Source organism: Fusarium vanettenii (genome assembly GCF_000151355.1).
Source record: "Fusarium vanettenii 77-13-4 chromosome 6 genomic scaffold NECHAsca_20_chr6_4_0, whole genome shotgun sequence".
Taxonomy (NCBI): domain Eukaryota; kingdom Fungi; phylum Ascomycota; class Sordariomycetes; order Hypocreales; family Nectriaceae; genus Fusarium; species Fusarium vanettenii.
In genome coordinates this window covers 1,108,741-1,132,104 of record NW_003315865.1, presented here as the reverse complement: position 1 = coordinate 1,132,104, position 23,364 = coordinate 1,108,741, and the positions used below count along the sequence as shown (strand labels likewise).

The 23,364-nt window shown below is 52.7% G+C and overlaps 6 protein-coding genes across 6 annotated transcripts; 3 read left to right on the top strand and 3 right to left on the bottom strand.

Annotated features, from left to right (window-relative positions):
* Positions 1 to 466: 466 nt before the first annotated feature.
* NECHADRAFT_81737 (uncharacterized protein) lies at positions 467 to 2,359 on the bottom strand (the record flags this gene model as incomplete). The annotated part of the gene is made up of 3 exons (XM_003044753.1): positions 467 to 1,608; positions 1,655 to 2,260; positions 2,326 to 2,359. 3 exons carry the CDS (start codon positions 2,357 to 2,359, stop codon positions 467 to 469), a joined length of 1,782 nt encoding a protein of 593 aa, XP_003044799.1.
* Positions 2,360 to 4,915: 2,556 nt separating this feature from the next.
* NECHADRAFT_25451 (uncharacterized protein) lies at positions 4,916 to 5,905 on the top strand (the record flags this gene model as incomplete). The annotated part of the gene is made up of 4 exons (XM_003045166.1): positions 4,916 to 5,047; positions 5,109 to 5,475; positions 5,525 to 5,733; positions 5,783 to 5,905. Coding segments are annotated over 4 exons (831 nt in total), but the record flags the coding sequence as incomplete, so codon positions are not given.
* Positions 5,906 to 8,434: 2,529 nt separating this feature from the next.
* NECHADRAFT_70270 (uncharacterized protein) lies at positions 8,435 to 12,046 on the top strand (the record flags this gene model as incomplete). Its single annotated transcript, XM_003045165.1, has 4 exons — positions 8,435 to 8,656; positions 8,953 to 9,146; positions 10,216 to 10,264; positions 10,448 to 12,046. The coding sequence occupies 4 exons, from the start codon at positions 8,435 to 8,437 to the stop codon at positions 11,897 to 11,899; spliced, it is 1,917 nt and encodes a 638-aa protein (XP_003045211.1). The 3' UTR covers positions 11,900 to 12,046.
* Positions 12,047 to 14,281: 2,235 nt separating this feature from the next.
* Positions 14,282 to 15,835, top strand: NECHADRAFT_43451 (uncharacterized protein; the record flags this gene model as incomplete). The annotated part of the gene is made up of 4 exons (XM_003045164.1): positions 14,282 to 14,495; positions 14,547 to 15,425; positions 15,471 to 15,548; positions 15,600 to 15,835. The coding sequence occupies 4 exons, from the start codon at positions 14,282 to 14,284 to the stop codon at positions 15,833 to 15,835; spliced, it is 1,407 nt and encodes a 468-aa protein (XP_003045210.1).
* A 377-nt stretch (positions 15,836 to 16,212) lies between these two features.
* Positions 16,213 to 19,538, bottom strand: NECHADRAFT_94458 (uncharacterized protein; the record flags this gene model as incomplete). The annotated part of the gene is made up of 10 exons (XM_003044752.1): positions 16,213 to 16,753; positions 16,852 to 16,954; positions 17,057 to 17,315; positions 17,435 to 17,438; positions 17,544 to 17,637; positions 17,698 to 17,786; positions 17,974 to 18,141; positions 18,415 to 18,641; positions 18,730 to 19,483; positions 19,513 to 19,538. 10 exons carry the CDS (start codon positions 19,536 to 19,538, stop codon positions 16,213 to 16,215), a joined length of 2,265 nt encoding a protein of 754 aa, XP_003044798.1.
* A 552-nt stretch (positions 19,539 to 20,090) lies between these two features.
* On the bottom strand, positions 20,091 to 22,955 carry NECHADRAFT_100914 (uncharacterized protein; the record flags this gene model as incomplete). Its single annotated transcript, XM_003044751.1, has 2 exons — positions 20,091 to 20,813; positions 20,850 to 22,955. The coding sequence occupies 2 exons, from the start codon at positions 22,953 to 22,955 to the stop codon at positions 20,091 to 20,093; spliced, it is 2,829 nt and encodes a 942-aa protein (XP_003044797.1).
* Between the last annotated feature and the right edge of the window lie 409 nt (positions 22,956 to 23,364).

Here is a 23,364-nt window from a genome sequence, read left to right as displayed (position 1 = left end):
AAAGAGTTTAGACAATAAAAGGGATGAGATATGAGGTGAAAAAGGATATTGGCGTTGAAGAGTAAGATGACTTATATGAGTCTGGTTAACCCTGCAAGTTGGAGCGCTAGGGGTTCCACCCTGGAGTTCAAGGCCTGGCGGCTGCCTAAAAGGTGTCAGGCAGAATATGGGATTCGCAGAGGATATGGGAGTTTAGACATGCGAAATCATCTTTTGTGTTAGTATTTAAATATCTATGATACATGGGTTGTTAGGCATCATAGCACGTGGTGTTTCTATATCGCAAAAGAACCATGCCTCTCAATAGGTTGAAAGGTCTTAGAGATCAACACGATTAAGGCCTAAACCCCGTCAACAACGCAGTAAATGCAATTGAATAATAGAAAAGGGCTAGGCATCTTCGTCGACCATAGGTATCTCGTACAACATTCCGATAGCCACTCGGATATTACATCTTCACCTCAGCTCAAGCCTCTGTCTTAGCCTGCTTCTCCTTCCACTCATCCACCAATGTCCGGTAGTCCTCTGGACCATACGGATCAGTTGCCTCTGCCGCCATACCATTCTTGCGGTAGATGGGGAGTTCCATGTCACCCAGAAGCAGGTCCAGGTACGGCACTGCGTCAAACACAAAGTCTGGGAACTTGTGTCCGTAACCAGCCGGATATCGCCACTTGCAGAATCGGCTGTGTAGCACTGCCTCGTGCTGGAATTTGGTGAGAGCGTCAGGTGTCGGCTCGCGAGGTAGCGAGGGAATCTTGTCGTCAAAGTAGGCGTTGATCCACAGGGACTGTGCGTGCGCAATCATGGACACGGTAAAGTTCATCAAGATACCGGTAAAGGCGACATCTCTTGTGGCGAGGAAGCGGGATGATGGAGGCGCAATGAAGTGGTATAGCGTGTACGGTGTCAGAGACGTCTCAGGGGTAATAGCATCGTTGCTAGAGACGCCCTTGTTCTTCAGTAGCGGTTCGTATTTGGCGTTTTGCACGGGCTGGTCCTTGAGACGGGGGAACTGTTCCATAATCTCCTCGTCAATCTGGTCCACGAGCGACTTGGGAGGGAATGACTCGGGAGAAGGAGTGTGAGGGATGCCAAGCTCCTCTGATATGCCCTCAGGGAGGAACTTGATAGGAGGAACGTGCTTCCAACCTGTCGAGCAGCACAGGACATCTGACTGTAGTGCCGTACCGTCCGACAGATGCACTGTCCCCTCCGATAGACTGGTGATGTCTGCAATATGTACCTTGACCTTGCCGTCCTTGACCAGGTCAAAGAAGGGGGTTTCATAGTTGAGGATGGACAAGCTCGACGCCACAAACATGGCTTGGCTCCAGGGCTTGAGCTTGGCTGTCTCCGGGTGTGCGTCGTACTGGTTCAGCGTCATGACGTCGCCGGCCAGAATGTCCCAGAACTTGTTGACGATACCACGTCCGACATAGCTGCCGTGGTAGAAGTTGCGAGTCTTGGTATACCCATCTGCGGCACCCCAGCTGCATGGGCTGAACCATGTCAGCATGCGAGTGTGGGCAAGCTTCTCGAGCCACTTCTTGAGAGGCGTCACATATGGAGGAGCCATCCAGACGGGGCCGTGACCAGATTCTAAACCTGTTAGTTGTTGTATCGTGACCAACCTGGTGCTGCCAATACTTACCGCGGATGACCCAGTTCACCTCAACCCCCTTGGTGGCATACTGATACACGAGATCCCATGCCGTCTTTGTACCACCAAATACCGTCACAGACTTGGCAGTCTGAAGCGTATCCGCGTGGTTAACAAAGTCCTTGCCGTGGAAGATGGGAGCGCCAAACTTCTCTTCGCCCTCAAAATGTGGTAGAAAAGCCTGTGATGTGAGACCCGAGGCGACAACCAGCTTCTTGGCAAACAGCTGAACGTCTCGACCAGCCTTGACATCTCGTACCGTCAAGATCCAGCCGCCATCTTCCTGATGCTCAGCAGACTCAACCTTGTGCTCGAACCGGATCTTGTCAAAGATGTCAAAGTTCTGGGCGTACTTGGTGAGATACTCATGGATCACGGTGCCGGGGATGTGCTGGCCTGGCAGAACCCCAAACGTTTCCGAGTCCATGGGAAAGTCAGGATACTCGTAGGTTCCGAGCATGTTGTTGCTCTTGAGGCCAGGATAGAGACGTTGCTTCGACCAAGTGCCACCAATTGTTGCATTTGAGTCGAGGACTGCCAGCGATTCTTCAGGATGCAGTTGATGGCGAGTCTTCGCCGAGGCCAAACCGGCCCAGCCTGGAAACGAATTAGCTGACAGTTCTTGGACTGACTTGGGATTGAGTAGTAGTTGTCGTGCTTACCGGCGCCTATCACAACAAAATCAAGGGTCTCCATTGCTGATCGCTCGGGTCAAAGTGAATTCCTTCGAAGAGTTAGGAAAAGAACTCAGGGTCACATTAGCCTCAGAGCAAGGACCAGATCAATCTTTAAAAAGAGAGGGGGAAAGAGAGACCCTCGACTATTAGCTCCTCCCATAGCAGCGTCATGCATGCCCTGCCCTGAATGCGTGGGCATCCAGCACGACAACGAAAGACTGCCACACCCCAGAGTGCCAGCCCGATAGTAGTGCCAAGCATGTTTCTCTAGCCGGGAACGATAGCCCGGACAAGACAGGGGTTCCAAACACTCCGGCGGACGGAACCCGAGCTACCGTCCCCGGTAGCGTCCTTTGAGACGGCCCTCAACTCGCCGTTGACACTACCGTTAGTGTGCCGGCCCCCTGGCTAACGCGCTGAGGCTGAACAAACTGGATTAAGCGAGGGATGATGCGATACCTATTTGAGGGCAAGTTGCGGCCAGTTGGGTTCTTATCAGACATCTAATCCGTAGTTGTGGGACTGAACCATCTTCAGAATCCAGACGAGAGCCGCTTGGCACCTGGAAATGATGAGAATATTGCGGCTCCACCCGCGGGTAGGAATCCCGCGACGGCACTGACGGGTCCTGCAAGGGATAGGATGGAGCAATATTGTCTGTGGTGTTTTGGCGAGGCCCCGCAGACGGCGTCGTTTGTGTTGCATTGCGCGACGATCCTGATGCTTGGTTTGTCGCCAATGGCAAGGAACTGCAGACATAGGAGAAACCTTGGCCGGGCATGTCTCTAAAAAGGACGCAACTGACACAATTTCATCCTTGTAATGTATCAGCATATGCAGCGCCAAGCTTGTTTGCCCTTCTGAAAAAGCCACTCTCGCTTCTGGCAGCACCTTAATCCTGGACCCTGAGCCCTGTCGAGTCTTGGACATGACGTGGACTTGAATTCAACTCATCTCCAGCGTCAATTGAAGTTGAACATGAGTAACGCGTCGGGACCACTTCTCGCGCTAGAGGCCATTGGTAACGGCGTTGTCAGACGCCGTCTCTTCTTGGACCATCCCTTGTTTTAGCCCAACGGTTCAACGTCGGCTGCGTAACTATCAGTCGTAAAAGGGGAGCAGAAATGTGATAATGTCAAGGTCTAGCTACTGTCAGCCAGCATCTAACAGGTCAAGTTCTGGCCCTCTCCTTTCTCCCGTGATAGGAGGACCCAAAGGTGGGTTGGAATGTTTGCTTTGGCGGCGATTCAGCCACTTCTAGGCCTCGTTCACCTGCAGCTTGCATTATGCAGCCACCTCCAGGCCAATGTGACGATGGAACGGACGGCTATCAGGGCGGCCCTTCCATCCCCACATGAGACCAGTGCTTACCATGCTGAGGCCTGAGCTGTCGGTAGTCTTCGTAGCCCGAGGCTTCATGCCTCACCTGTCGAGGAAACGCCTAGCCAGGACCCGGTGACCCTGGTTCCAGCCTCGACAATCAAATGCGACCTCGAAGGGAGATAGCCGGGCCCTGATCCTGACAAATCGAGCGCCAACAAGACGAATGAGGAATACCACGAGGACTCGATGTCCCCGTTAGTGATGACAAGTCTTGATTCATCGCCACTATCCATGCTGGCTGAAGCCCCTCGGGTTTCCATCCAGTCGGGCTTTTGACTCCTGACGTTAGCCTTCTGCGAGAAGCAAGCCAGTCGTTAGGTTGCTATCTAGAACCCTAGTCAGGCACATGCTCTGCATGGAAGAGCGCGCTCTGATTCCGCACCCTTCTCAGGAACCCCTGCCGTACTCCTGGATGTGGCCACTGATCTTCATGTTGATCTGTGATAAGTCACTTTGTTCGTCAATGGTTATGAAAAACTTTGTTCAAAAAGGGGCGTAACGGCCCGGGGCGTTAGCGGATCGGCAACATGGTGCGGCTCAGATCATGGAAAGAGACTGAAAATTGAGGATAGGCTCCGGTGAGACACAAATGACCGAGGGCGGAGGAGGTTTCCGCGTCTGGTCAGTAATTCAACGGAGAGGCCACTGGTGAGAGCTAGTATCAGTTCTCCAAACACATGGGGAACCGCTAGTCAGTCAGGGCTATCCTGGCTGGCCACGTCCTCCTCATGCTCCAGGCCCTTGGCGACATCTCTGTGAAGGTTTCGCTCTCGCTCTAGATGGGCTAGAAAAGGAGCTAGAATTAGAGATGGATTGATCAGCTTGTGGCCCTGAAACGGATGGCCGGCACACTCCACAACTCACTTATCTCAGAACAGGGACATCTGCCGAACCGGGCAGATGGCCGTTCCATCCCTTCCGTGAACTCTTCCCAAACTAGTCATGACTGTCAAGGAGTAACATCGGAGTGTTTTGGCGTGAAATATCCAAGGATATGGCACCGGCGCTAAGTTGAGTTCCTCTTACTTGTGGAGTTTCGGCTGGCAAACTTGCAGCAGCTTATCCACGAGCCCGGATATTGCCAAGCATTTCTCTTCTTTAAGCAGCCTCTTCCTTCCCCCATGTTGACAAGCTGCTCCGTTCTTCTCGTTCCGCTCTGGGTGACTCTGCCATCGGTTTCTCCAAGATGGATAGCTTCACGACTGAGGCGTTCACCCTGCTGGGTATTGGTTTGGGCTTCATCATCCTTCGATCGTATGCTCGGATCTCTGCTGTGGGATTTCGGAGACTCGAGGCAGATGACTATCTCATGGTCGTAGCCGCGGTACGGGACCCCCGCCTTGCTTCCCAATGTCTCAGTGTTGTCTAACATGGCCCGCATATAGATCGCATACTCGATAGAAACAGCACTCGCATATTCCGTTGGGGCTTTCTGGCATGGGTTAGCCAACAATGGCATGACGGATGAACAAAGAAAAGCCCTTGATCCGAGCAGCGAAGAGTATAGGCTGCGAGTCAACGGGTCCAAGACACAGATTGCAGGATGGTCAACCTACACATTCCTGCTCTGGGTCCTCAAAGCGGCCATGTGCAGTTTCTACCTGCGACTCACTGAGGGTCTGGACAACTATCGGGCGAGGATCTTTATCGGCTTCGGGCTCATCTTTGTGACTTGGGTCACAGTCCTGTTGTCTATCCTGCTGGGATGTCAGCCGTTCCACAAGAACTGGCAAATTTACCCCGATCCCGGGAGTACGTGCCGTCTTTGTTCTAGAGAATTCAGTTCACTGACCGTTATTAGATTACTGCCAGCCAGCGATTTCGAACATTGACATCTTCGTGACGGTTGTGCTCAATGCGGCGACCGACTTATACCTGCTGTCGATTCCAGTGCCGATGCTCTGGTCAGCACGGCTTCCAATGCCTAAGAAGCTTGGACTGATCTTTCTCTTTTCTGGCGGCATCTTTGTTACTGCAGCTGGTATTCTGCGATGTGTTTTGATCGTGACGGTATGACTTGTCTCTTGAGCTTCTTGAATGTCGCTAACTGGTAACTCAGAACCCATTGACGGGCGCTCAGCAGGCTGGTTCCTGGGCTGTGCGAGAAACGTTTGTGGCAGTCGTGACAACGAACCTGCCCATGATTTTCCCATTCATTAGACGTCAGCTGTCGCCCATTCTTGGATCATACATGTCGCAAATATCCAAGGGTTTCTCCGGCAAGTACGGATCTTCGAAACGACCGACGAATCCTCTACCGGGCTCGATCCGACTAGACGATATAAATACCGATAATACGACGGGGTCGGGGACGTTGCGAAAGAATGGCGACGCATTCTCCCAGTATCCCATCATCACAGAAGGTGCCAGCAGCGACGAGTATCTTCCTGGCGATGGTATCCGAAAGGATACAGAAGTTCGAGTGATCGAAGAGGTGCGAGAGAACAGCCAAAGTAGGCAAGGCGGAGAGACAGACCTGGCGCGAGCACTATACGGGCAGCCTGGCGTAAAAGGCAAGACGGAAATAGAGCACGGCAACAGCTGGAAAGGATCCACGTTTGACAGTCGAGTATAAATTAGATTTAGAAGCAAGCAATGCAAAAGAAACGAGTTCATTTGTAAAGGAGAGAATCTGCGTCACGTGTACATTGGCGAAGGGGACCGTCAGATTCTCCCTTGATTGGGAAGCCTGATGGGAAGGCACCTCCTTCCGTTTGACTTGGCGCGGCTCTCCTGCACGTAGCCTTATTGTACATCCTTGTGATACTAGGTAACCTGCCCATTGGACAAAGATAATATCTATGCTTCAATGCTGGAGATTGATGGTGAATGAGCGTTACAGCTCGAATAAATGAACATCAAACCGTATGGTTAATCTAAACGCAACTTCGCATGCACTTGGCTGTGCTAAACTGTGTGGACCCGATGTCTTTGTATGTCTCCTCAAAGGATTATGTGACGCATTGTCCTGATATACTTGACTTGCCTGTGGTGTGTAGCCGTTTTGGAGCGAAATACGACCTTTGTTGCTTCAAGTCTTGTCGCACTCTTCTATAGCCTATGCCTTGAATGTCGGACAAATAAGCTTGCGAATCCGCTGGAAATAAAGCCTGGATGATACAAGCGCTCAATTAAGCTTATCATGTTGCTTCAAACTGCATTTAACCGGGGTCAGTGTCGTAGACAACCAAATGATGCGTGGAATGTATCTGTATTGGTTTCATGGGCACATCTGAGGTGAATCCCCATTCCCGGTTCCGGGTTCCCATCACCAGTCAAAAACAATGTCTTCGTCAGACGACTCTGCTTGAATGGTCGAGGCCGAGCCATTTAGCCGACGGAGACTTGCCCGCGCTTCTCCCCTGACGCCGTCGCAACTCTATCAGCCACCCCGCGGTCTCCGGCTGCGGGGGAGGCACCGCCACGACGCTGACGACCAACCATCAACCCAAAAGCCCGCAATTCGCAGTGACGTGGTAGAGGGTCGGAAGACCGGGGGCGGGGATTTAAGTTGGTCAAGGTAAAAACGAAGACGCCATTTTCGAATTCGAGCGTCTGGAGGTGAAGCGGTGATTCTGAATGGCGGTCTTGACGCCCTCGACAGCTGTTCATCTACAACTCAAACCTCAGCCACAGGATTCCTTCCTTCTTTGCAGCCCGCTCACACCAACGCATTTGCATCAACACCCCCGGCGGTAACACGGCGAAGCGCATGTCGTGGTCTTGGCAACTTGGGGATTTGTCTTGGCATCCGCGCTGATCGGGCGGGCGTGGCGTGGAGCAACAGAGAAGAGGGGGGCTAAACGAGTGAGCATAACGTGGAGGGAGAGAGAGTCAGGCTCAAGGGGGAGGGGGAACAGAGACAGAGGGAGAAGCAGAGTGGAAGAGACGAGACGGAACACAGGCCCCCGGATGGCTGTTCCCTGCCCGTGGTCAAGGATTCCCCTTCACTGGGTGGTTCTTTGGGGAAGGAGGATGGGAACAGTGAGGGGCCTCTCTGAATCCAATGCTTGCTTGCTTGGATTGGATTGCTTGAGCGTTTTAGCGGGAGGTTTGATCCTCCATCCATTTTCCCAACCCCCATCGTAGTCTGTCCACTTTTCAACCTCTCGGATTTTTCCTTTCTTCTCTTACAACTTCCTTTATTGACAGATTAGGTGTTACTCTTCCTTCGTCTTGCATATCCTGTTTTGCGGGATGAGGCCGTCGTCAACATCTACGTGTCGAGAAGTTTGTTGCCGCTGCATCTACGCTCGCCTTGTTCCCGTGCCGTGCTGACAACCGTGTTGCGCCGGGTTTTCGGTGGTGTTTCGGTGTCGACATTGAGAGTGGTTGATACTGCCTGAGACTGCTTCATCGTCGCATTTTCTGGTGTTGTTACTTTATTCTGCATTCCGCTACCGACCTTCCTCTCGAGCTTCCGAATAAGGCCAAACCCGAGTAAGGCGGACTCTCGTTTGCGCCTATTGCCGATCTCCAGACCACCATCTCAAAGTCCGTCGCCGCTCCGGTCATCCTCGGATCGGCCGGACCATCCCAACGCCTCCCGCTCAATTGTTTCCCGCGATCTCGCAACCTACTTTTCTTTGGGTCTTACGATCAGCTAAGGAACAAAGAATTATTAACCTTACTCGCCAACTCGAGTCGTCTGCTCCCTTTTTGAGCTCGGTCGGTGGCTAGCATTGCTTGCCGCTTTACGTTATTCGGCACCATGCCCGCTTCACCGATGTTGCTGCTTCTTTCCCGAGGCGAGCACTCCTCATCACCTGAGGAGGACTCTTCCTCAACGGCGGGGACAACAGGCAGTCTTGTTCCTACGGATTCATTCGCAAACGACTTGTTCCGTGATAAGTTCATGGGCATCGCCAAAGGAGGATCAAATGGCGAAAAGATTATGCGCGGCTTTCTTATCGGCCTAGCTATCGGTCTCATTGTCGCTTGCTTCGTATGCTGCTGGTACCCATGCTGTAGGCCAAGGCCGCAAGACCGACAACGAAGACGAAGACGACGTCGGGGCCCGCCCCCTTCTGACGAGGAGGAGAATGCGGCGAGTCGCGTGCCGCCTGCCTAGCATGCCGGCTTGCGATTACTTAGCCCACACGCTTATGCTCTTGGATGAAGAGACGTCTGGAAACGAAACATCCATTGTACATTGATACCCCAGATACGAAGACAACGACAAGGGACGAGATAGCGGTATGCCGCGACACGAGTTGATGAGGTGGACAGGAGGTTGGAGGTGCTCATGAATCCCCGCTTGACTGGCGCTCCGTGAACGGAGGACGATCTTCGATTTACGCACAAACAGCAATGATTCGGCGCAAGGCACAGGCAACGACGCAACTGGCCTTTGAAACTTGGAAAAGGAATGAAGCTGTGCCAGACATGGAAGACTTGGCGACCGCCACGTTTTCTGCGGCCAAGTCAAGTGTTTATGAGAGTCGAGGAAATGGATAAACAGGCGCCAAGAGAGGGAATCAGTGCACGCCTCGGCACGAAGCGATGACGGGAACAGAGACACGAAGGGGTATTTCGAACTAGCTCTGTTAGAGATGACATGAGAAGGCATGATGCATGGGTTCGGGTTTTGCATTGGGTAAATGGCGTTCTTGGGACGGGGCGGGTGTTTTTCTGGGTCGGCAAAGTCTCAGCATGTTCAGAGACGTGTTTCTTTCCAGCATTGGGGGTTCTGCATCAAAAGACAGCATGGATAGAGTGCGAGCCTGATGTTGATTCTGCATGTTGATTTGTCTAGAAGAAAGACGAATAGAGAAATGAAAGATGTTCTTCGCACAAGGGTCATGTACATGCCATGACATGGACATTGCATTGAAATGCCTCAACTACATACACCGGCTGAGCTGAGCTGGCTGACGCGGATAGTGAGGCTCACGATAATCTTGACGCGCGTTACTCGTTTGCCACAAACGGACTCATTTCTCTTAACAGAGTCCGTCTGGAAGGTCCGCGTCAGTCTCTGGCTGGTTCGTTGCAAGAGCCGGACGATCACTTGAAGGCTTTCCCCTTCGGACAATTCAAAGCCGACTTCGCATTTCTGAGGCGCGCGTCGTAGCCACAGCGAGCGACAGGGATCAAGGACGGGAATAGCAACGAATGGCGAGCTGCCCAGGACAGACACGATGCACAGCCCCATTCACGGGTCGAGTGTGGCGTAGCTTCACGCGCACGTTCATGACGTTACGGGGGCTATCTTGCGCCTGCGAACGGCTATAACGGGGAGAGTATATAGAGGAAGGGGATCTTGAAGAGTCATCTATAGACGAAGAAGAAGAGTTCTATAGATTTCTTGGTTTGTTCTATTTCCAAGTTTGTTCGACAACCCTCCTTTGTAAAGCCAGGTGACCTCAAAAGCACCATATGCAGCCTGTGTCTGTCCTCGTGGTGTGCCAAGCCAAGCATTCATCAGCTTAGGACTTGAGAGAAGAACGCCTTGTCTTGTCCTGTCCTGTCCTGTTCTGCCCCGCCCTCCAGCCAGCCTGCTTCACCTTTTTTAAACCTTCAAACATCCCATCAGCTGCGAGTCCTTTTTCGTTTCTATTTCTCTAAACATCCATCTTTGAGACATCCACTCGCTCATTCTCATCTGTTCTGCGTATCCGTGTACCACAGCATACATCATCCTGTACAGAGCTTTGTAACCGCCAAAAACCCTGCGCTCAACTCTAACCACACGAATCGACCCCTACCGAGTTCCTGATTACAGGACATAGTCGGCAACATGCTCGACGAAAATCTTCCGACATATCGATTCAAGCCCTCATCCGAGAACCCCCTCAATACCCTTCTCTACTTCACACAGAACGGATCCGACCCCGCGCCCGAGTATCTCCTCAAGCGGCCCTCTCCGAGCGATGCCTCCGGACAATACGCCATCGGCCTGCTCGACTCCCTAAACTCTTCGGTGCTCTACGGCGAAGTCCTTCTGAAGCCTGACTGGGTCCAACCCACACTGTCAGCCGCAGAAGTCCGCGCCCAGAACGGGAACCCGCCGCCCCAGACTCCCGTCACCCCCGATAACTTTTCCATCTCGCTCTACAATCCCGACCAGGCTGTCCCGGTCAAGCAGAATCAAGGAAGTTGGGGAAAGTCAAACCAATGGGAGTTTGAGCTTCCTGAGAGGTCATTCAAGCTACCCAGTTCCAGCCAGATTGACCAGGATGCAGACCGGACGACCATTTCGGAGCTGGTCCCCAAGATTGTCTTTCGCTGGAAGCGCGATGGTCGCTTGAGCAAGGATATGACATGTTATATGACTGGAAAGAGTGTGGGTGGAAAGAAGAGCAAGGAACCCGATATCACTGTTGCTTTCTTCCGGGCAAAGCACGACTCGACCTTGACTCTCTACGAGCCTAACATGGCGCGTGTTGAGATTGAGGATCGTAGGGGCCTTGAGATTGCCCTCCTCATGAGCGCTGAGACCATCCGAGATCTCTACCTTAACCCGCGCCATGATCCATTCAACTTGTCCACTTCGTCTGGCGGCCGACGTCGCCAGGATTCCCGACCTCCAGCTGGCCCAACCATGTCCGGTGCTATTGGCAACAACCGTCCGTCATCGCCGCCCAAAGCGCAGGCGCCCAACAACGATGCCCAACGTAAAGCCGAGATTGACGCTGAAACCCAGAGACTGAAGGCCATGGTGGCCGAGGAAGAGAGACAGACTCGGGAGCGTGAGCAGCAAGAGGAGAACGAACGCAAGAGGATCCAAAAGATGCTCGAGGATGAAGACAAGGAACGCCGGAGGAGAGAGGCCGAGATCGACAAGGAGACTGAGCGCTTGCGTCGTGAGTACGGCATGGACGGTCAGGACTTTGCAAACCAGACGAGCCCGACCAATACGTCACCACGATTGCCTCCACGACCTCAGTTTGCCTCTGGAGCTCTGAATGTTTCGCCTGGTCTGCCTCCAAGACCCAATAGCGTTGGACCTACTCCCAACAGCCCACCTCAGGCAAACTACTTTGCGCCGCCGCCGCAACACGCCCAGCCAGGTCCTAGCGGAGATGGCAGGAAGCGTCAAGGTCTTGGAGGTCTCTTGTCAGGAGCGGCACCCTACGCTGGCCCTGCGGCGGCGAGTGTCAGCGGCTTCTTTGGCGGCCGGAAGGAGGAGGACAAGAAGAAGAAGATCAAGAAGAAGCGAAGTGTGCACTTTTAAACCGTCTGGTAGCAAGGAGTAGATCTTGCGTGTACTTGTGTGCTGTTGGCGTTTTGGATGGGTATTACATATATGTATATAGGCATTGGGAGGATATACCATATGGATAGGATATAAGCATTGACTTTGAATCAACGACATTATGACATGAGCTGCTTGACGTTTGCTTTCTAGAGTGGCTTGGCGTGTTTTAGAAAGACTGGCCCTGTCGAGGTATCTAAGAGTTCCGGCTATCTACATGAGTTCCCACCGCTTCCTTGAGTGTAACTTGAGCTTAACATTGTAGACAGCTTCTGTGCAGCCTATCTGGTCTCTCCTTAGCCATCCTGTCGCACCTAAGCACAGAATTTGTGACAGTATCCACAGACGGCCGCTCCGGTAACGGCAGTATCGCATCCGCACTCACACTGACAGACGGTGTCGTTTGTGGTGAAGCCTTGTGATTCTGCGCGACTGTTGCCAGTAGTCGTGCTGGACTTCGAGGCGCTTCCTTTGTCCAGAACCTCCGAGTCGGCCGGAGGTTCTGGTACTTTTTTGCTTTCAGACGGGGACATTGTCGTGCAAGGGTTGCGTTGATGTGGACCGTGGAGGTAGATGGTCAAGGTTTCCAAGGCGAAGATATATGGAGGTTGATGACGGTCACGAGGTTGAGTGACAGTGATGAGGTTGCATAAAAAAGCGTGAACATATGCCGTCGACCGAGCTGTATCACGTCTGATACCGAGACCACGAGGCCATTCACAAAGGACAATTCATGTTTGTGAATAGCCTCCTGAGCAACAAAAGGCAACGTCGCCCCCCCTGGTCTTTATCGTATCACCCTCGAAGCTGGCATGTTCTGGTCCTTGACCTGAACAGTCTTGCAACCGTCCTTTCCGCGATTGCGTTTCCTTTGTTTGTCTGAAAACTCTGTCATCTCGACTGTCATAATTGTGCGTCGTTTCGGCACCTTGAGGGGACGTATGTACGCAAGGTCACCGGAGAACATGTCGAGTATGCAGACGGAGGTCGGAAGAAACCTGGATTAGGTGACGAGCTTCATGAGAGTGATATGAAGGGGAGAGGGGAGCTGGCTTTGACGGTCGAGGGGAGCGGGAATGTGGCTGGAGAGTCTATTGTCGACTGTTTTTGGAAGCCGAGTCTTTACGGGCGTGAATAAATCTACTGAAGCTGCTGCGTGACCAAGATGTAACAAAGACTGGAGAGATTACATACTCGAGATGCTAGCTAGAGGTGCATCTCATATCTCACAAGATTGGTGGCATGTAAGGAGCCACGCTTGTTGTGATCGTGAGGCGGTGCTCGGCCATACCTAGATAATGCAGGCGTAACCAGTCTTCTTTCCACTGGATGTTGCCATATAGACTGACAGTCCAAGTATATGCTATGAAGGGCATTACGCTGACCCCCTTCAGTACCGTTGGGTCTCTTGTTCAACATGAGACCCTTCAAGCTGCCACGTCTAATTAGAACTAAAGGATCACGGCAACGTCTTGTACTCCATATCACAAATGAGATTGCACAGAAAACAGTCGCCCTTGTTAATTCGCCGATGTGATCAATAACCTTGTCCCAAACTCGGCGGATACTTCCAGGTTACACCGTGCAGTCTGTACCCGTGTCACAACTCTGCAGGTTGATATTAACCGCTGCGTATCATTGTCCATACAGAGCATCGGCCCCCTCTCAAGGGTGCAATCCGATAGTGAAGATCTTGGCCCCGAGCTGGAAAAACCCCTGTCGATCATGGACCCAGTCGGGAACCGTCTGTTTCCCTTTTTAGGTGCGAGGATTGTGGCAGGGGTGATGATCCTTGATCATGTGAGTGAAGATGAGGACCAACGATGTGTGTGTCTCGAGTTGCATTCGCTTTGAGAGGTGAGATAGGAGGTCTGGTGCGAAGGGGTGGCATTCTCTGTGTAGAAATGCCTCCTCATTCGGCTGGAACCACAGCTAATAATATATATTGGAGAGCTAGTTGTTTCTGCATGTCTTGAGGAGCCACCTGAAGCAACGGCATCTATTCTATATTAAATAGCGGGAATCCAATCCCGTCCGAGCGCCGTTCAGCTCGGAGAAAAAAGGCTACTGCAGAGACACTGACGTGACAGACAAACAGGGGTGTGCGTTGGAAGGATTAATGGCATTGAAACAGCGTCGCCTGAGACCATGACGGTGAGTAACCGGGATCTCGTTTCTTTGGTCCCACACGAGGATTGTTCCCCGTCTCCATAACGGGACGTGTTATTGATAGCCGTGGAGGAGGAGATTGTCTTATAAATAGAAGAATCGCCTTGTTTGTCGTCCGTGAGGGCTGGGGAGTCGAGGGATGTTTCGTCAACTTGTTTCTTCTCTATTCTGAATAGACAAAGTCAAGTCGCGATGCGGTTCTCGACGGTTCTTCTGGGCTTCGTTGCTTCTGTCAACGCCCTCTCGGGCATCACTCCTGATAGCTTCCAGTTTAGGACAAAGCAGCCGTCCACGCTTACGGTCTTTAAACATGCCGCCACAGACTCGGAGCTCGAATATGTTTCCAATTCGGGAATCTGCGAGACGACGCCTGGTGTAGACCAACACTCGGGATACCTCTCGGTTGGTACGTGATGAGGCAGTGACTTTTGACTTGTCCATGCTGACGATAGCCAAGGTAAGAATCATAGCATGTGGTTTTGGTTCTTCGAGGCTCGCAACGATCCCAACAATGCGCCTCTTGTCCTCTGGCTCAACGGCGGCCCCGGATGTTCTTCCATGGTCGGCCTCTTCCAGGACCACGGCCCCTGCCACTTTGTCAACAACCAGACAGAGCCATCGCTAAACCCTCATTCATGGAACGAGTACGCCAACATGCTATACATCGACCAGCCTATCGGCACCGGCTTTAGCGTTGGGGATCTGGATGTTAACTCAACCATCACCGCGGCCCCTTACATCTGGAAGTTTATGCAGGTCTTCCTAGACAGGTTCCCCAAATATCAGTCCCGGGAGTTTGGATTGTTTTCTCAATCCTACGGCGGTCATTATGGCCCCGAGTTTGCAGATTACTTTCTCAAGCAAAACGACGCTATCGACGCCGGCACTGTCGAGGGCCATAAGCTCGACATGGTGGCGCTGGGCATCAACAACGGCTGGATCGACCCCAAGATGCAGTTCAAGTCGTACGCCACGTACGCACACAGGAACAAGTACAAGCAGATCCTCAACGACGAGCTCATAGGCCGCTTCCTGGATGCTTACGACGACTACTGTCTTCCCGCGTACGAGAACTGCACCAAGGCCGAGGGACAGGATGAGGGATGCGCGAGGGCGGATTATGTCTGCAATGAGCAGATGTATGTCAACCTCAACATTGCGAGCAGGGTTGACTTTAATGTCTATGATGTTCGTATTGGGAGGGATGATGTTGATCCACCAGAGACGTTTGTTGACTACATCACGAGGGCGGACGTCATGGAGGCTATTGGCGCGAGGACGCGGTTTGCAGAGTGCAGTGACGAAGTGTACGCAAACATGGAGACTACAGGAGATGGTGAGTATTTCCTTGGTGATGTTTTGTGCGATACTGACTGTGTAGGTGCACGCTCGTTTCTCGGGCCGCTAGCAGATGTTGTGAAGCGTGGCATCAACACTCTTATCTGGGCCGGTGACACAGGTATGTAACAGTCTGTGATCCTGTGGATGTGACTAATATGATACTGTACAGATTGGATCTGTAACTGGGAGGGTAACCTCTGGGCAGCAGACGCCCTCGAGTGGCCCGGCCAGGCCAAGTTTGCAGCGACGGCGCTGCGTAATTACACCGTCAATGGCAAGGTTCACGGGAGATACAAGGTCGTTGATAACCTGGCTTTCCTAAAAGTGTTTGAAGCTGGCCACTCGGTGCCTTATTATCGTGAGTTCATGTTATTGGATCTGATGAGTTGTGGTGGACTAACTTGAGTGACAGAGCCAGAGACTGCGCTCCAGGTGTTTAAGCAGGTGATGCAAAAGGGAGCGCTCAAGTCGACTTAGCGATTCTTAATGACATTTCACGAGTTTGGATTACATGGATTGACAACGTGTCCATACGAATAATGTAATCTGGGGGAGCATTGGTTAGTTTAAAAGCATGTAATCTATATGTATAATTGACGCCGTCATGAAGCATCTGCACCAATGACACAGTCTAGTTCAGCATACATCCAACCTGTATCATAACCAGCATTCCGTCGTTGAGATCCCTACCTAGGTTCATACAGGTATAGAGTACAGGTCCGTCAAATATCCATTCTGCGTCCTAAACGCCAAGGCCTATGCAACGCCATTGTTCAGTCCCTTCACTTCTGCTCCTTGAACTTCTCCAGGCGCAGGTCGTTGATAACCATGTATCGGCTGAGAGTGATCCAGCCGTAGCGGAACCACACCATCTGACTCTTGTGCGCCTCCGTCATGGCGCGCCAGGCCGTTCCGAACGCATGACCACCGACAAGCTGGTTCATAAAGACAAGAGACTCGGGGTGCGCCTTGTCCTCGCCCTTGGCGCTCTTCCAAGATAGAAGCGTCGCAAAGACGTCTAGGAAGGACGAGTACTTGCGCGCAATGCCCAACGTGGTGAGCGTGTACAGGTCGACGGGGCTCGGGAACGCCGACTCGTTGGTCAGCGCTTGGACGAAGGATCGCGCGCCGAGGTACAGTGAGATGTGGTTGGGGTGCGAAGAAACGCCGTAGCTGTCAAAGGTGATGAGCACGTCGATGTTGGCTGTGGGCTGCATGTTGTTGGCGCGCTGGTGGCCGAACTGGGGCGCAAAGGCGCTGCCGAGGAGGCCGGCAATCATGTTCTTGTCCCACATTCTGGTCATTGAGTCGGGAAAGTCGGTCCTGTAAAAGATGATACACTGCGTCAGCTTAAGGGAAGCTTGTTTGCCCTCTCCAATCCCTTCGAGGAGACACTGGAGGGTGCACGGGTCTGGACGTACGGGTTGTCCACCACAAACACATCATCCTCGTCGCTCAAGCCCAGCGCCATGCCGCTCTTGACCAGTTCCTTCTTGCGAACATCTCCTAGTCCATCTGCGTTCCCTATACAGCGCGGGAAAAGAAAAAACCATCAGCCAAAACTTGCTCCTCTCTACCCGCTGCTTGTAATCGGGGTGACTGGGCGTGTCTGTCGGCGGCTCATACCAGTGCTCAAACATAGAATCTTTACGTGGTTGCCCGTGCCGGGTCTCGTGAGGGCCAGGACCGTAGGAGAAAAGAACATGGCCTCGTCGTCCGGGTGCGCAATCAAGAGACAGATGCGCTTGTTCTTGAGGGCTGGCCAGCTCGTTTGTGCGACGTTGGCCAGGTACATGTACAGGCCGGGGAGGATAACCGCCAGCGCAGCGAGGATAAGGAGAAAGTCCATGGTCACAAGCGTATGCGATTCTGTATAATCGGGGTTCTACTCGGTCGTGCGCGGTCTTGGCGAAGCTTCGTCGGTTCGTCTGATCGGTCGCGACAGAAATCTGGAGGCTTGGTGGCTGGTGTCGCGGGGGTTGTAAGCAACAGATCAGTCGCTACCTTGCTAGGATCAAGAGATTGAGAGGAAAGAATAATAGCAAGTCACTGTTGAAAGCGAGCCCTTATTCAATCCCCCAACAGCAAGCAACAAGCAAGGTGAATGTGCCACGAGGCAAGATAAAGGTTGAATCGGAGGTGAAGACGTCGTGGAGGGGAAACTGGCACGAGGGCTGTCGCAAATGCCACCTTTTTGCTCAGTCGACCTACCCCTGGAATGCGATTAGCAGCTGACCGCCCTGCTAACGGCTAGCGGGCTGCTTAACCCCCGAGTGGTCGATAGGCGCTACGACTCAGCGCATGATCCCCTGGAAAGACACCGGCGCGAGAGCGGGAGTGGGATGGATGGGAGACCCTGATGTCATGAGAGACTCAGGGGTCCATGGATAAACACGCTAAACCCACAAGGGAAATCAATTGACTTGTCCAGATGCACTTGTCAAGAGCTAGCATCTCCAACGTCTTCTAGGACTTTGAAAGCTTCACTTCAACATAGCAACAATCCTTCTTTGTCTTCCACCCATCTCTCGCATCTGCCCAACCCATGGCTCGTCAACGCAAGGAAAAGAAGGAAAAGTCCGTCAAGGACATCAAATATGCGCATCCCGATCGCTCCGGTCCCAGCGAACAGACCCTCCTCGATTTTGCAAAGCAGCGTGACCTGTTTGCCGAAGCCGACCGTCGACAGCGCCAGGTGGACAATAACGAGCCTGTCCTACCTCCTAGAGCTGAGCGGATTCTCGAGACCCTTCTATGGACCGTGTCGATGGCTATGCTGCACTTTACCTTTGATGTGCTTGTGCAGCGGCAGTATGGTATTGAGGTTCTGTGGATTCAAATCGTCCAGCGGACGCTTGTCGCATGGCTCGGTAGGTCAACCATGATCAGGCTGTTCTCTTTAAACTGGCCTGTCGTGATGTTTACGTTATATTTGCTAACACAGCTTCCTTTCACAGTGTTCATCGGCCTCTTCTACGTGTTACACCCCCATTACTCGGCCCCAACCTTTGTCCCCTTCGTTCCGAGAGGCTGGCAAGAGCCTCTTCGCCAACTCATCTTTTTCACCATGAGCATTTCCGCCGGCTGCCATATCATCTACATTACCAACGAGTTCGGGTACCTTGCTGTCCTGAAGCAGGCTCCGCCCGTAGGCTGCCTGTGGCTTTGGGCAGTCATCGAACTGGACCTCCTCTGGGCTTTTACCAGCTTGCTCATTGCAGTTGGATACGGCTGGACGCACGGATACGGCATCAAATAAGTTACGAATTTTATTATTTGGTCAATTTTCTTGTGGGAACCGCCTCCCCAGGCTCGCCTACCGTGGTTGAAACATCATCCTCAAATAAATCCATCGATTCGCTCCTTTTAACTCCCTGGCTTGTCAAGGTCCCGACGCGCGAAAGATTCGATTGGTCATGGTGCGTTAATCGGCCCACGAGTTCCTCTAACCGGTGAATCCGATCCCTCTGGCTCTCAACCAGAACCTCCAGCTTACGTGAGCTCTCGTCCATCTTCATCTCGCGCCATTTCGTCCTTGACTCCAGGTCCCGCAACCGCGACGAGATCATGCTAGTCTGCATAAACTGGACTCTGGTTGTCAACCCCTCTCGCTGCCTCACCAGCTCCAACGCCTTTGTCCGCACCGGTAACCAGGCCATGGCAACCGTCGTACGGCCACCGCGCCAACTCCTCGGCACCAGTGTCCACCTCTGACCTTCGTCGCCAATGCTCGCTTTGGCCTCCGTCTCAGCCACCAGATCAAGCAGACGCTGCTCAAGATTTAAGAGATCTTCCATAACGAAGGTGTACATCTGATATTCAGGCTGGTAGGCATGAAAGCCCTCATGCTGAGCGTTGATGGCAGTCACGAGGTCTGCCAGCCACGCTGATTCTGTCTTGTACCATGACAAAGAAGTCTTGACACGGAAGTACTCTTCGTCACTGTTGCGCAAGTACGTGAGCCGGGCGTAGATGGCTGCGACGATTGCGACCACAAAGGTCAGGATGCCTGCGATGTTGGCGCTGATGGACAGCGGCGAGTCTTGCTGTCCGCTAGCATCCATTGAGAGGGATGCGATGACAATTGAATGTACAACTGAAGAGTCATCAATGCCACCGTTGGATCTGGATTGCCATTGTAAAAGGGGCTGTGGAAAGTATAGTGAATGAAAGACTTGAGCAACGTCCAGCCACGCTGATAGCTGACGCCACAACGACCTCGTATGTAAAAATGAAACACACGTGATGTTTCACGTGATCAAATCTCACTCTGACTTCTATTTCATGGTTTGTTGGTATTAAATCGTAGATGGGCTTTCTAGATCCCATCAAGCCATGGAACAATGTTTGCTCCGTGAATGATGTTGACAGTTTTCATCTTGACTTTTGTTGCATAGTGCAACTCCGGATGAAAATGTGGGTCTTTAACCGCCGCTCCGGACCGGTGGCCATATCCGATGCCGTCCGAGCTCCGGGCTCCGAGACCTTCAAATTCGTCAGGATCATGGTACTCTCGGCCAATGTAGTTTGATTTCAGATGCTATGTGATATCTCATGCCATGCCATTATGTTTCCACCGCAATCTGTCGTATCGTACTGGATATCTCCTTCTCGTCTCTATATGTACCATGCAATTAACTCAGCTCTATAACGAAATCCTCTACTTTGCGCTCTTTCCGGGCCGTGTAGATGCCGCAAATGTAATGCCCCTGCGCTCCGGAGGGACCCGCTCACCACCTTCATCATCACTGTCCTCGCCGTGTTCCACGCCCAGAGCAGCCTCTCGCCGTCGTCGCTCAGCTGGTGTCTCTCCTGCTTCCTCGTCTTCCTGGGTCGCGAGGACAGCCAGGCGGCGCTTTCGCTCAACAGCTGTCTCGCCCTGTTCTTCCGAGGGCTTGTTTGTGCTGAGTCGACGTCCACGGCGAGTAGGCGAGCTGGACTCTCCAGCGGCGGGTCGTTCGCCCCGTACGGGAGAAACCTCTGCGGCCTTGCTAGAGTCTGGGACCTCCTGTGTGGCGATCCTCTTGACAGTTTGGGAGGCGGTCGACTGATCCACAACTTCCTTCCTCGTCCGAGAATCCAGCTTTTGCATCTCTCGAATAAAGTCTTCCTTAGTCATGCGCTGACCCACGCCGCCAATGGTGAAGCGAATGTGCTTGTCGTCAACAGCCTGAGTTTCCGCGACAGACTTCTTTCGAGACTGCTCGCCGCTCGCAACACCGAATCTACCTCCAAAGGTGGCCCAACCGGGTTTGGCAGCCACCTTTTCTTCAGAAGGTCCGCTAGCACCGGCTTCGGTCTGCTCGCCCTTGCCAGAGGGTAGCTCGTAGGTCTTGACGACCTCACCATCCTCGTCTTCAACAATAATCTGCGGCTCGTTAGTCTAATGCGCCATTATAGCAATAGGAGTGGTACATACCGTGTTACCAAACTGATAAGCTCGAGCAGGTTCATGCTTTCGCTCCTTGCCCTTGTCCTTGCGCTTTTCCATTTCGACATTGTAGACTTCGCCCATCTTCTTCTTGAAGCCAGAAATCGTCCACAGCTTATCAACGTCGGCCTTTGCAGTAGTAACGGGTGTTGGAAGCCCTTCGTTCTTGTGCTCTTCGGGAACAGGTTGAACATCGATGACTTCACCATCGTGGCTCTCAAACACGAGATTATCGCCTTCGTCGTAGATGTTGACAGGTCTTGGTGGAGTCTTCTGGCCGCTGCTTCCAGAGGGGCTAGCTTCTGCTTGCTCAATTCTCTCGGGCTCCTTCTCCTTGGCACTATCCTTGGAACTATCCTCAGCAGCCAGAGTGGACTCGGTGTTCTCGCGTGAAGGTGACTCTTCACGCTCAGTAGGTTCAGCAGGGGACATGAGGGATGTGGATTGACGCTGAGGGAAAATGGCGGATTGAGCGATGGGACCACCTGGGCCAATACCATCGTCCCAAGTCTTGTGCTTCCGCTTCCGCGAAACAACTGAAGAAGATCTGCTTCCGCTGCCTTGATCTCGCTGCTTGCGCAAGAGGTGGCTGTACGGTCCAGCGGGAGGCGCCAGAGTGCCGGGGGGATACTGGGGGTTCTTTTCCTCGTCAAATGACATCTCGGACACGGACCTCGCCTGAGACTTGGATTGGGATGTGATTCGAGGGAGTCTGTTCATCCAAGATGGGCCATCTTCAGGGGCCGCTGTGTAAGACATTGTCAGACTCAGGGTGTTGATGCGCTTTCCAAGAGTAAAGACGGCAATAGAAGATCCGTGAACCAGAATCGAGGTGACGACCAGGAAAGTGACAATAGGCCACACCAGATAGATGAGATGATAATGAGGAGAGTTCTCGGGCGGCAATTCAGACAGGGGTACTGGTTCTTCGTGCTCAAGCTCGGCTCGGGCCAGAATAGCAACAAAGATGGCACCCACACCGATAGGACCGAAATGTCCTGCGAAAAGTGCCTCTCGCCAAGTTTTGACGTCCGGTATAAATGGTTTCAGAGCCAACATAATTGGAATTCGGCGGAAAAAGAGGACGAAGATGGCAATGACAACCAGACGCCAAGCCTTGACGCCAAAGACACCGTTGTTGAACTCCTCCCAGGGAATGATAGTGCCGAGGTAGACGAAGTAAGTCAAGTTGAGCAAGAGATCGATAACGTTGGAAACGTGAGACTCTTCGGTCTTTTCGCCAAACCAACCGTCGTTGGAGAAACCGACACCGGCCGCGAATCCTACCAGCAAGTCATCCAAGCCCAGGATACTACCAGAGCCGGCACAGAAGAGCGCAACGACAAAGTAAAAGACGAGGAAACTCTCTCGGTCAATCAAATCACGCTCTTCAGCGAACTTGATACCGTGGCGAGCAATATAGCCAATGACGAAACCATAGATGGCGCCAAAGATACACTCGTACAAGATGACATAGACGACAAAGTGGAAGCTCACGTCCTGGGCATCCCGCTTGAACTGGATGAGGTACAGGGACAGGTAGATAAAGGGGAAGGCCATGCCATCGTTACAGCCGGACTCGGCCGACAGCAAGTCTCTAAGATGCTTGGGAACACGCTTTGCGAACTTGCCCTTACCGACAACCGAAGAGGCCAGGACAGGATCAGTAGCAGTAACGCAGGCAGCGACAACAAGACCGTCAAGCCAGTCAAGCTCTGGGATCATCCACCAGATAACCAAGCTAACAATAAGCCAGCCAACGGTCATGACAGGGATGAGCAGCAGAACGACGGATCGCCAATGGCGCTCCATGTAGAATTTGGGCAATTCGACACCGACGGCGAAACACTGGACGACCAGGACAATTCGGGAGAATTCAACGGTGACGATGTCAACACTTCCCCATTCCTTGGGGTTGATAAGGTTGGCGGCATGAGGACCAAAGATGACACCGCAGAGGGTGGCAACTGTAGCTTCACCAATGTACATGCGCTCCTTGATAACAGAGGAGCAAAGCATGAACAAACTGGTGAAGCCGCCGAGGATGATGTACACCAAATGAGGTTTGGTGATATCGAGGTGACTCCACGCCATTGTGAAAGACGTTGAGCGACAGCTCTAGTCGTCGGCGGGAGGTTGTTTATATGTGTGGCCTTTTCGGCGCAACAATCGGGTTGGTCTCGCGATCTCGGAGGGACGGCGGCGACGTTATCGTGATGGGGAGATTTCGCGGGAATCGGCAGCGCCGAGGTCAATTGCAGTCGCGACTCGTCTCAAAGAGAAGCGAGGCATTCACGACCGATCAGGTAGAGAACGACGGACAAGAAGGAGCGTCGGGGGGTGAGGGCGAGATGTAGGAGGGAAGAAATCTCTGGGAAGAATTCCTGGGGTTGAAGTTGATGGGAAGCAACCCAAGCAAGCGCACCCGGCAGGCGGGCGCAAAAATGGCACAGGCCTGAACCAGTGTCGTCACAGGGCAGGAGCGCCTGTTAAACCGGGATAG